This window comes from Rhinopithecus bieti, unplaced genomic scaffold, assembly GCF_001698545.2.
Source record: "Rhinopithecus bieti isolate Rb0 unplaced genomic scaffold, ASM169854v2 scaffold_4906, whole genome shotgun sequence".
NCBI classification, from domain to species: domain Eukaryota; kingdom Metazoa; phylum Chordata; class Mammalia; order Primates; family Cercopithecidae; genus Rhinopithecus; species Rhinopithecus bieti.
Window position 1 is genome coordinate 226,899 of NW_016804491.1, and position 12,996 is coordinate 239,894.

The 12,996-nt window shown below is 38.2% G+C and overlaps 1 protein-coding gene across 1 annotated transcript in view; it reads left to right on the forward strand.

Moving 5' to 3' along the window:
• The window catches only part of LOC108527371 (proline-rich protein 36-like), a 57,889-nt gene that overhangs the window by 16,324 nt on the left and 28,569 nt on the right, over nt 1-12,996 (forward strand). The window contains exon 3 of the mRNA XM_017868614.1: nt 5,585-5,679. Coding sequence (XP_017724103.1) covers nt 5,585-5,612 — 28 coding nt within the window. The 3' untranslated portion in view covers nt 5,613-5,679. The remainder of the gene's footprint in view (nt 1-5,584; nt 5,680-12,996) is intronic.

Consider the following 12,996-nt stretch of genomic DNA (forward strand, 5'->3'; position numbering starts at 1 on the left):
CTCAAAAACATGGGTGAGAGAATCACACATTTTTGACACTAGGATACTTGAGAGTTTGGTCCAATGGTCTTTTACCAAGGTGGCCCCACATCTCCTACATCCCAATGAATATCATAAACACTTGCTGATTTAATGGACAATAATGTTAGTAGCCTGAAATCACACTAGTAGTTTGAAACCTATGATGAGGGTGCATATACACCATGGAAATCTAAATGCTGTGAAAATCTAAATGCTGTGAAACAGTCCCCGCTTCCCACTACTGGACTGGTTGTTAATCATTTACTGGCATACTTGTATCAAACCCTTCCCTTATGCGGGTGGGGAGTGGTGAGAAACAGGCTTCTTATCACTAGATTCTATGTGGCCATTAAATGATGGAAAATGAAAGAAAGGGAGAGCTGTAATGCATAATGCTCTTCATTTTTGCTTAGTAATTTATATTACTTTGGAACAAGATGAAATAAAAGATTTAAGATGAGATTTTTCTCTTTTCATAATAAAATGTGAAAAAATATTTGATTACAAAAGCTATCTTTATAGTAGCCACATTTTATTTGGTGACTTGCCTTCAGACTTAAGAATCTTTTCTAACAATTTTATCCCATTTACAAAAAAATGCTCAATAAATATTTCGAAAGATTAGGTCAAAAGCCCTTAAACTAATCTGTAGGGTTGACAATTAAGATATCATTTTTTTTTTCTGTAACTGATCATTGAATTTTGTAATGCTGAGGGGAAGGTAGAATGCATAGTGAGTGGCACACAAGTGCAAAAAAGAGTTGATTGTAATCTAAGATTTAGATCTTAAAGTAGGAATAATCTTTGGGTTTTGCCATTCAAATCAGCAGATAGCCACAGTTATTACATTACAAAAGATTTCTGAGCTCCAAGTATTTGCGTGTACTTTGACTTACTAAGCATTCAAAAATACTTTCCTAACAGCATCATACTTTTATTTTCATATTGTATATATTTTAACCTTTAAGTTATCATGGAAATTTCTTAACAAGGTCTTCTTCCCAGTAAACACACAAACTGAAACATTAGCACCCATTTATTCAGCATCTTAGAAGAAATATGCTTAATAGATTTTCCTAAATAACTTAAACCTTCACCCTTCAAATTCTAAGACCTTTTAGAAACCATTTCTCTGAAATCCTTTTTAAATATTTTAAACATATTTCTTTTTTTTTTTTTTTGAGATGGAGTCTCGCTCTGTCCCCCAGGCTGGAGTGCAGTGGCCAGATCTCAGCTCACTGCAAGCTCCACCTCCCAGGTTTACGCCATTCTCCTGCCTCAGCCTCCCGAGTAGCTGGGACTACAGGCGCCGCCACCTCGCCCGGCTAGTTTTTTGTATTTTTAGTAGAGACAGGGTTCCACCGGGTTAGGCAGGATGGTCTCGATCTCCTGACCTCGTGATCCGCCCGTCTCGGCCTCCCAAAGTGCTGGGATTACAGGCTTGAGCCACTGCGCCCGGCCTTAAACATATTTCTTATTTCTTAAACTAAGAGTTTAAACTCTCCTTGCTTGTTATAGGGCTAATCATTCTTCTGCCATGTAGAAACAACTACTTTCACCAGCTTTTAAATTTTATTTAGTTATATCCTTAAATGCCAAACTGCAAAATGACCTTTGTCACTGGTGTGGTCATTGTATTCGCTCAGACAGCCCTGCTCCCCCTTCCCCTTTTAGTTTCCTGAGTAGTGTTTATTTATTATGGGCACTGAAACCCATGCATAAAACTTGTTTGGAGTTACATACTAGATTCGATTTTATTAAGACTCTAAGTGAGGATGTGAGAAGTAAAATCCTTCGCTTTTCAGAAGACTTTGTTGTGGTCATATCAGGCACTTGGAATATGGAGATAATGAAATCTACTTCAAGGGATGGTTGTGAGAGGCAACAAGGAAAGGCATATGAAATGGATCTGTAGGATGCCACCAAGCGGTCCCTTTATGCACACAACTGCTGCAGGCCCCACCACTGTTGTTCAAGGTTCCCCACCGCTCCATCCCCTTAGGCAGTGTGGGGAGAGCCAGTTTCTCCTCCTTAGAAGAGGAGCTGCCAGAGCAATTCTAGCAGACCCTTGGGTATATTTATCTACCTAACTGGTTTGTAGTTAGGTTGATTAAAGGGAATGGGAAGAAATAAAAATTTTGCATCTGAGTTTCTCTGTTTTAAATATGGAGTATTACTTTGAGCCTAAAATGTTCATCACTTTCGACTTAGTAATCTCCCTTCTGGAACTTAACCCTAAAGAAATAATCAGACATAAGGAGAAAGATTTATGCATAAACATATTTTTCATCTCACCTTCATCCTGTTTTTCCATTAGTCAGCACAAGAAGCCTTTGACTGTGTTCCAGAAAACATATTGCGCCAAGATTGGCAGACATTGGTTTGAGTTTATTTAACTGTCAGGGGATGGCTTTCTTTGTGAGCTGATTCCAAAAATTCATTACATACTTAAATCTTTGATGGGCATCAGCAATGTAAGAGTCGTGTACTTGAAGGGCTCAAAATTGCACACAAACATTAGTAGATAGCAGTGCTGGATATTATGGTTTAGACTTAATATCTTTTAAGATATTTTAGATCTTGTAGACCCAAACTCATCCTTGATTTGGCTATGTGTATTCTATGCCATTCTGTATATGAGTAAAATACTGGGTTCTGTGAGAGCAGGCATCAAGATAGAACTAGCTGTCTAAGAGATTTATTGTGGGAAAAGCCCGTGAAGGATAAAGGGGAAGGAGAGCGTGAGTAGGGAATAAAAAGCAAATAGGGTAGTCCTGTATAATTTCCTACAATTTGGATTTTGTTCATTTCATCCCAGTAGTATTAACAGGTACCTCTGTCCCCTAAGTATCAGATACAGAGGGGTGATCACATTAGAATTTAATTTGTTCCTTCCTTTTCTCCGCTCTCCTCCCCTCCCCGCCCTCCCCTCCCATTCCCTCTCCTTTCCTTCATTGTTGCAAAACTGCTTCATAGGTAATGGTGTGTGCTTCCATCAAGAGGCAGATAACATTTGTCTCATCTGTTTTTCTGTGTGTGTTAGCAACTTGATGATCATTGTGCTAGATCCATTAACTCATTAGGGGTTGCAAAATGCTGACATTTGAATTATTTCTGTCTTCACTTACTAACTAGCATACTTTTATACAGAGAAACTTCCCCTCATTAGCTATTTGGTTGTTTTGAGGTTCAGCACAAATAGGAAAGGTAGGATGAATGCTAGATTTTTTCTTTTGCTTATCATTTTTCAAATGATAAGTTCGTTCCTTAGCATTTTCCAAAGGTGGAAAATGAGAATTTTTGTGTTTGTTTAGTATTATTATGAACTCATGGATTTAAGCCATTGTAGTTGTTATCTTTATTTGACACTCAAATTATTTCATCTTTGGCCAGTAGGAGTTCATATAGGTAGGCTCCTGAGTCTTTTTGACATAATCCTAGTAGTCTCTGACAGCCTCCTTGCTTTCTGGCATGATTTAATGTTCAGGCTCATCTTGTACATTTCCTGCCTCAGATCTCACTAGGTCACAAGCCATAGTTCATTGTAGTGATAATTGATTTTTTAGAAACAACACTCTAGGTGTTGGGAGTGTTCATTGCTACTGGGTAGGTTACTTTTTCTAGACCTTTTCACTGTACAAAACTAAGGAATTTTTTTAAAAGATAGAGTATATCCAGAGATCATACTTATAATTTCAATTTATATCTAGGACTACAGGGTTACTGCTTCATCTCATCATTTTTACATCTGAGTTTCTTTATCTTCATGCTAAAAAAAACCTGCTTGTCAACAACACAAGCCTGATTACTCACTTGTTTTATCACATACTACAAATGTGACAGCCTTGGGATAACAATGCTAATACTAGGACTAGCTAAATTATTATTGAAAAAAATGTGAAGTTCTTTTTATCTTTAGGATATATACCATTAGAAATGAACTATCAAATCACTGGGTTTTAAAATCAGTTAGAATAGTTCCTCTCCTCAACCACTTGTATACGTATTTAGGTATTACTTGTATCACTTTACTAATCTTGTCTCTGGTGCCATTCTTATTTCCCTTACCATAATATAACTAGCATTTTCTCCCTGTATTATGTTTGTCTCTGTAAAAATGAGAAGTTTATGAGAAGTATAATGAGAAGTATAAAGTTAACTAGGAATTAAGAATTTGAAGTACAAAAATGAATGTAGATTTAAAAATAAGTGTATGCACAATATATTTCTTTACTCTGTGAGCTGAGAGGTCTTAGAAGCAATGACACCCCAGTAGCAATGAGCATACCTAGAACCCAGATCTTGGTTTCTAATACTGTTCTCCAGTAAAAGGGACCAAAGCTCACTGAAGAAATGCCTGATTCTAAGGCCATGGCAGAGAAAGATAAGATGAGTCTGGAGCATTGTGTAGTACTAGAAAGGAAGGAAGTGCTCAAACACACACACACAATGATGGGGCATGTCAAAGGGGCATATCAGCCAACTAAAAGAACTCCCAATAACCATAGCTGGAAGAATTTGAGCAACGAAATAAATGACATAGTGTTGGATTATAATCCAAAGTATAAAACAAATATCTGAGTCCATATTGATATGTTAATAAGTAAATGATTGAAGAAATCAGTAAGTAAGGAGAAGAGACACATCTCCAGTGCAGAATTCCAAATAATTTGTATAGATACTCCACCCTCAAAAAGCTGGAACGAACTTTCCACTCCTTAAGTGTGGGCTATGCATAGCCTTTCTTTCAGAGTATAGTATGTTAAGATGGGAAAAAGAATAACTATAGTCGAGAAACTTGACAAACACTACCTGAGCCAGGTGATCAGATCAAGGTCAACATCAGTGAGAAACCATGCTTGTAGCATGTACCTTTGATATAATGTTAATCTGCAACACTTTCTTAATTTTTCTGGTATTACTATGTTGGATTTAAAAAATATTTTATGTTTCCTGAAGGCTTTTAATCACAGGTGAAAACCTGTTCTCAGCTTTGTTTGAGCTAGTGAAAAAAGTATGAAGCATGGTTTCTACCTTATAGTAACTCAGAAACTAGTGAAGGAAACAAGATCTAGCAAGCAAGTAATCAAAATATAAATCATAGGACATGATTATACAGGATTTTTAAGTTGAGAAAAGCAAAGCATAGTTATACTGCGACCTGGTGTAGCTAGAGAAAGTTTTGAAGAAAATAGTCTCTTCTGTTAATACTATCAGGATTTCTGGACGAGGGAAATGATAGGGATTGATTTAGAGGCTCGGAAATTCTCTAAATATATGATTATCACCAGAAAACAAGATACACATATTTTAAAACCATTACATTTTATTTCTGTTGACCAACTGAAATGCAAGATGACTAAATTAGTTATTTTTGAATCCCTTATGATAGATAATAAAATTAGTGGCTCATTTAATCATAGTGTGGCCAGAATGTATTAGAAAGACAGCAAAATCACTGGATTGTATATGATACCCTGCATTTATTTGATGTGTAGACCTGGTTAAATCTTGGATTTTAAGCATTTGAATGTTACATTGCTCTCTTTTGTTTTTCCTTTAGGACTATCTGCTGCCAAACTCTTGACTGAATATGGCGTTAGTGTTTTGGTTTTAGAAGCTCGGGACAGGGTTGGAGGAAGAACATATACCGTGAGGGTAAGTGATTTTAATACTTACATGTAATATAATATCTCACTCAAACTACAAGTGGCACCACTGGAAATCACAGGGCTAGAGGAGATCTCAAGAGTTCATGCAGTTAAACCATTTGTCCTCCATAGTCCTAAAGTACTCCCATCAAATAAGTGTGCATTCTCTTTAACAAGTACACACGAAAGACTGACAGCTTCTGACTTTCAGTGGAGTGAATTCAACAAACATGAGCAAATAACTTCAATACAGTGTCATAATTTCCATACTACAGACGTAAATGAAGTGTGCAGTATCTCAGATGGAGTAATAGTTTGGCTGTACTGGAAGTGGCTATACACCCACAATACACACAGACACACACACACAGAGACACACGCGCGCGCACACACACACACACACGCTTAGATTCCTTATTTATCCAATGACACACAACTTAATAGAAATGTGGTGGCAAAAAAACCCAGAAAAACAAACAAAAAAAGAAATGTGGTGGCTGCAGTAAGCAGGAACAAATGTAGCATATTTTTGCATAACTTTTCCCTTGGCCCTTGTTCCCTAAGAAGTATGCTGCTGCCAGAGGTACTCCTGAGGTCGCGTCTGGCTAGACATAAGAAAGAAGCCCAGTTATTGCTACGTCACTGCTTTTTTAATACTTGGGCTTACATCACCATTCTGGAAAAAAAATGCATGCTATTATTTACTACTATTAAGGGAATGGTTGCAGGTGGTTGACTCTGGGTGAAAGTACGTAGGGAGATAATGAAGAGTGGGAAGGAAATGGGGCAAAGATGGAAGTTTTGCACATAAAAGTGGGGAGAAAGGGAGAAGAGCCAGAGAGAAGTAGTAGAGGCAGAAGAGGAGGACCAGACTAGAGCAGCAATAGGTAAGTCAGCAGACAAAGGAGGAAGGGGTGCTCACCAGTCAACTGACACAGTATAAAGGCAAAACAAAACAAAATAAAAAACCCCTTGCATTTGATAGTTAGAAGTTCATTAATTAATGAGCCCCTTTGCTAGAGTACACAAATAGAGTGTGAAAGACTGGAGATTGAGAGTAAAGACAAAACCAGACTGTTGAAGTGACTGGAAAGAGAGGAAGCATCTATCTAACTAGAAGATGCTTCAGTTAGACTAATAACAGAATGGCGTAAGCAATGCAAACATTTGATTACTTCACAGAAGTCTGGTGGTAGATAGTCCAGGCTCTCGCTTTTTGCTCTTCTTTCTGCTCTCATATTCGTTTTTTTCTTTTTCTTTTTTTTTTTTTTTTTTTTTTTTTTTTTTGAGACAGTTTTTCGCTCTTGTTGCCCAGGCTGGAGTGCAGTGGTGCAATCTCGGCTCACTGCAACCTCCACCTCCCAGGTTCAAGTGATTCTCCTGTCTCAGCCTCCAGAGTAGCTGGGATTACAGGCACCCCCCACCATGCCAGCCAATTTTGTATTTTTAGTAGAGACAGGGTTTCACCATGTTGGCCAGGCTGGTTGCAAACTCCTGATCTCAGGCGATCCATCGGCCTTGAAGCCTCCCAAAGTGCTGGGATAACAGGCATGAGTCACTGCACCCAGCCCTGCTCTGATATTCTTTGCATGTAGGCTTATTGTATTGTGGTAACAAGATGGATGCTGAGATTCTAAGCATCAGGTTCTCATTCAAGGCTGAAAGGAGAGTGAAAGGGGGGCACCAGNCAGGTTCAAGTGATTCTCCTGTCTCAGCCTCCAGAGTAGCTGGGATTACAGGCACCCCCCACCATGCCAGCCAATTTTGTATTTTTAGTAGAGACAGGGTTTCACCATGTTGGCCAGGCTGGTTGCAAACTCCTGATCTCAGGCGATCCATCGGCCTTGAAGCCTCCCAAAGTGCTGGGATAACAGGCATGAGTCACTGCACCCAGCCCTGCTCTGATATTCTTTGCATGTAGGCTTATTGTATTGTGGTAACAAGATGGATGCTGAGATTCTAAGCATCAGGTTCTCATTCAAGGCTGAAAGGAGAGTGAAAGGGGGGCACCAGCCTTGTCTGCAACAAAGCTTTTCCTTCGCCAAAAGACCCCAGCAGACATTTGCTTTAGTCTCATTGGCTAGAGTTGGGTCACATGGCTACCCTCAGCTGTCAGGGATCCTGGGAAAGTAAGTATTTCACAATAGTAGGCTGCATAATAGAAGCAGGCATGCGAGAGGAAGTATCAATGGATATTGGAATAGCCAACAGACAACATTTGAATTAGGATTTCATAGCAGCGATTTCAGCCACATTGTGCCATGCAGCCCTTCTGTCATTTGCTTCCTACCTTTTTAGATACAGGGATGTATCTAAGCGTATTTCTGCTTTGCTCAGCTCTAAGGGTGCTGTACAGCCTTGTTATGCAAAGTATCGTCTGTGGGTCAGTAGCCCCAGAATCAACTGGGATTTTGATACAAATGTGGAATCTCAGGCTGCGTCTCAGAACTGCTGAATCTGGATCTGCATTTTGACAGCATCTCCAGAGGACACTATAGAAGTGCTACTCTGTGGCATTTGTTTGCTTGCTTGCATTAAATTAATGCCAATCCAGATTAAATTTTCTGAGTGCTCCCTTAGATGTAGTCCACTGGGAAGCTATTGGTCTGGGAGTGAGGAGACTGGGATTCTAGCCTCTGTACTGACTTGACATGATGTCTTGGATAAGTCCTATTAGCACTTTACATCTCAGTTTTCTCATCTGACTAATAAGATACAATCTAAATGTCCTTGGAGAAACTCCCTTCCATCTTCAAATTCTAATTGAAGGCAGCTGTTATAGTGCAAACGAAGAGTTGCGTCTTCTGCCTGTATGCCTTTATTAGATATGATTCTTCTGTCATTTTCTGAAAAATATTCCTTCATTTTGGAGATAGTTATTAGGTTGTCCCTTAGCCCTATTTTCTTATCTCTAAAACCTTTTGGTTATTAAACAGGAACATCAGTCATGTTACGGATTTTCAGTTAAGAACAAGTTTCTTTGTATAAGGGAAATGAGAATTCCAGCATACTTGTCCCCATCTGTGTTATAGGCCCCAATTACTTTGCCATGCTGTGTCATTTATATATGTCAGCACCACTCAGGAACCATTATTGTCTATTCAGCATGATATTACACCCCCCTTAGGAATGTGAGAAAGGAATCTCTGAAATGCTTGGAAATTAGGACTTAGCATTTGTACTCCAAATGATGAGAAGGAGAAAAAGAGGGCTTTAAGAAACAGGCATGGAGGCTGGGCATGGTGGCTCACGCCTGTAATCCCAGCACTCTGGGAGACCGAGGCGGGTGGATCACTTGAGCTTGGGAGTTTGAGACCAGCCTGGGCAACATGGTGAAACCCCATCTTTACTAAGAATACAAAAAGTAGCCAGGTGCAGTGGTGTACACCTGTAGTCACAGCTACTTGGGAGGCTGAGGTAGGAGAATCACTTGAGCCTGAAAGGCAGAGGTTGCAGTGAGCCAAGATTGCACCATTGTACTCCAGTCTGGGTGACAGGAGTGGAAACCCTGACTCAAAAAATTAAAAATTTTAAAAAAGGAAACAGGCATGAAAATTGTATTTATAAGAAACTGAAGCAAATATTTTAAAAAATTGCTTCTAATAACATAATCAATTAGGATAATTTTGGGAGGAGATGCCATAAAAGCTGCTGTGGATCTCTGAGTACCAGAATGTCAAATTTGGTATTACCTGGCAAACTGTTCAGATGGGTCTTCCATTAGTTCAAAACTTCCCCGTTTTTCCTAATGTGATTCATCTATGATGCATTAGAGTCAAATTAATAAAGTTGAAATGCCTGCAGGGCTGCCACAGGGTTGGTGTATTTATTTGCCAATATTGTTGCATGTTTGTGACCTCTTCAAAGGCTGAGTAGTGAGATTTAAATCAAGACCCCAAAGACTGTGGTGCAACATAGTAGAATATATTGTTACTGCTTCTAGTGTCTTCATGCTGAACTTCAGGCACCTCAGTTAGAATGTTTTTACTTTGTAAAGAAACATTCTGCAAAATGCCTCACTCTTTTTACTGCTTCATTTAGGATTATTTGCTTTAAATATAGTGTCAGTGTTCTAAAGATACCATGTTTGGAAACTCCCAGGAGTCCTCTTGCTGTCTTTGTTAAAGCCCAGAAATTTATTGGAGTACTGATTCCAGTTTTGTTCTTTATATCTTAAAATGGATGTTGGAGATTAGAAAAGGTTTGAAGGACAGCACTGATGGTTACTAAAAGAGAGAATAAACATTATATGAGGACACCGTAAAGAAGTCACAGAAACACTTCATTTCTGGCATTATGGCAGAATGAAAACCCTAACTCCTCATTGAAATAAGTAACATGCTGAATACAATAGGCTGTGCTCATCTGACATGGAAGTTAGAAATTTGTAGATCTCCTGGATGTTGCATAGACACCTCAAACATAACACATCCAACACTAGACTTCTGATCTTCCTCAAGGCCACTATTCCAGCCACCTTCCCCATGTTACAGTATGGCAACTTTGAAAAAACTCGGAGTCATGCTCAACACTACCAGACCCTCATTTGTTTTGTCAGGAAATTCTGTTGGCCCTGCCTTCAAAACATATCCAGAATTCAATGCTTCCCACCACTTCCACTGCTATCCCCTGGTGGGAGCCACCATTATCTCTAGGCCAGATTACTGCAATAGGCTCCTGATTTCCCTGCTTTTACTCCTGCCCCCTACATTCTATTCTTTCGTAGTGCATCAGTGAGAGTGAGCCTTTCAAATGTAAGTCAGATTTTAGCATTTCCCTGCTCAAGAGCTTCCAAAGACCCCCCTTCTCACTGACAGTCAAAACCTATGTCCTTACAATGTCCTGTGAGGCTTTAAGTGACCTGCTCTGCCAATAACCTCTGTAACCTCATCTTCCGTTTTTTTCCTTGCTCACATTGTTCTGGCCACTTTGGCCTCCTTGCTATTTCTTGAACATACCAGCAGACTTCTCTGTTACAGTCTTTAGATCCATATTGCTAGGAGTTTTTGCTTTTTTTCCGAGACGAAGTCTCACTCTGTTGCCCAGGCTGGAGTGCAGTGGGATGATCTCGCCTCACTGCAACCTCTGTCTCCTGGGTTCCAGCAATTCTCCTGCCTCAGCCTCCTGAGTAGCTGGGATTACAGGCTCACGCCACCATGCCTGGCTAATTTTTGTATTTTCAGTAGAGACAGGGTTTCACCATGTTGGCCAGGCTGGTGTGTTTTAATTTCTACAGCTGGAGTATTTTCAGTTGTTTTTTGTCATCACTGCATTGTGGTCAAAGAATGTTGTTTTATGGTAACAGTCCTTGAGGCTCACTTTATAACCTAGCAAGCACATGGTTAATATCCAAAGATCTTTTAATTTCTGCTGGAAAAGAACATGTAGTCTCTAAAAGCTATACACAATGTTTTATATATGTCCACTAGAATAAGCTTAATTGTGCTTCTTTTTTGTTTGCTTAATCTATTATTCACTTTTAAAAGTAAGTTAAAAATTCTCTATTCTCCTGGGCACTTATCTTTGGTTCCTGTCAAATGTTGCTTACACTTTCAAGGTATATTACTCAGTTTATGCAAGTTTAAACTTGTTTAGCCTTCTGGATCTTTTAGCATTATGTAGTGACACTTATTTCACTGAGATTTATTTTGTTTAAGGTTTTCTTTGATATTAATATAGTTATAACAGCTTACATTAGTATTTGTATATCTCTTTATCTTTCAGTTAGAGTTTTCTTTATTCTGACATTTTTTTCTTTTTTTAAATTTTAGATTCAAGGGGTACATGATTTAAAATTCTTTTTTGGAGACGGAGTCTCGCTGTGTCGCCCAGGCTGGAGTGCAGTGGTGCAATCTCCGCTTACTGCAACCTCCTCCTCTTGGGTTCAAGCTGTTCTCCTACCTCAGCCTCCCCAGTAGCTGGGATCACAGGTTCCCGCCACCACACCCAACTAATTTTTGCATTTTTAGTGGAGTTAATTGATAAACTTGGTCCATCTGTATTTGTTATGATTTCTTTTTTAAATGTTTTAACTTTATTATATTATATTATGGCTTTCCATTGTCCCACTTTAACAGTTTTCCTCTTGGTTTCTTTCTTTCCTTCTTTTGGGCTACTGCTTTTCTTCTTTTTGTTTTCTTTTTAAGTTTTTTCTTCTACTTGTTTGGAAGTTATATAGTCAGACCAATGTTTTTCAGACAGTTTTCCTAACTGTATTAACACTCATACTAAATGTAGTCTAAAGTTTATCAATATATTATCTTTCTACTAAAAAATACAAAACTTTCATGCTTCAGTTGTGAGCACCCTTCTTCCAATCTGCAAACTATGAAAGTATTTCATGTTTGTATGTTTCTCAGACATTATTAATTTTGTTTTATTCTATTGTAGATGTTGCTTAATTTTCCTTAAAGTTTTGCCAGTATCTTTGTTCACTGTCAGTTCTTGAATCTCAGACCTTTTATGTGTAACCATTGTCGTTCTACTTGAAACACACCCTTTCCTCCAATCTGGGTTCTAAACTCTGAACATTTGTCAGCTTGACAAAACATAGTTCTAACAGGTAACAAATTCTACTTAGAATTTCTCTTCCTCTTTTTTCTTCTCTCAGAATAGCAAAGATATTATTTCCCTATCTTCTGGCTTGTATTTTTATTGTTGAAGTCTAATTTATCGTTAAGTCTAATTGTTGATTTTTTTCAGAGTATGTATGATTTGCCTCTTTCGTTTTCTGAAAAAGAATTGCTTTTGAGAGCTCTTTTCTTTGGTATACTGCAGTTTCTCTGTGTCTGGATGAGAATTTATTTTTATTTATCATTCTTTGGTCCTGTTGGGTTTCTTATCTTCCAACAATGCTGGTAAATCCTCAGCCACTATTTTTTTATACTACTTAATATTTTGACACCATCTTCCATGTCTTAACTACCTCCTCAACATATTTTCCAATTCTTTATCTTCGAACTGCATTCTATATAATTTATTCAGATCTAGCAGTTTACTCACTCTAACTATGTCGAATATACTGTTTAACCCATTCACAGAGTTTTAAAAATTTTAATTAGTACATTTTTATTACTAGCAGTTATTTTTTTAATCTACCTGATAATATTTTCAGTTTCTTTTCCCCTGCTCCTAGTTTTAATGGCTTATTTTATTTAAAATATATTACATAGTACTTTTAGATTCTGTGTATAATTCAACTATTACAAAGTCTTTCTGGATTATTTTTTCTGCTTATTTTCTTTTGGTGCCTTGTTTGCACGTATTTTTTCTTTCTTTCTTTCTTTCTTTCTTTCTTTCTTTCTTTCTTTCTTTCTTTATTTTT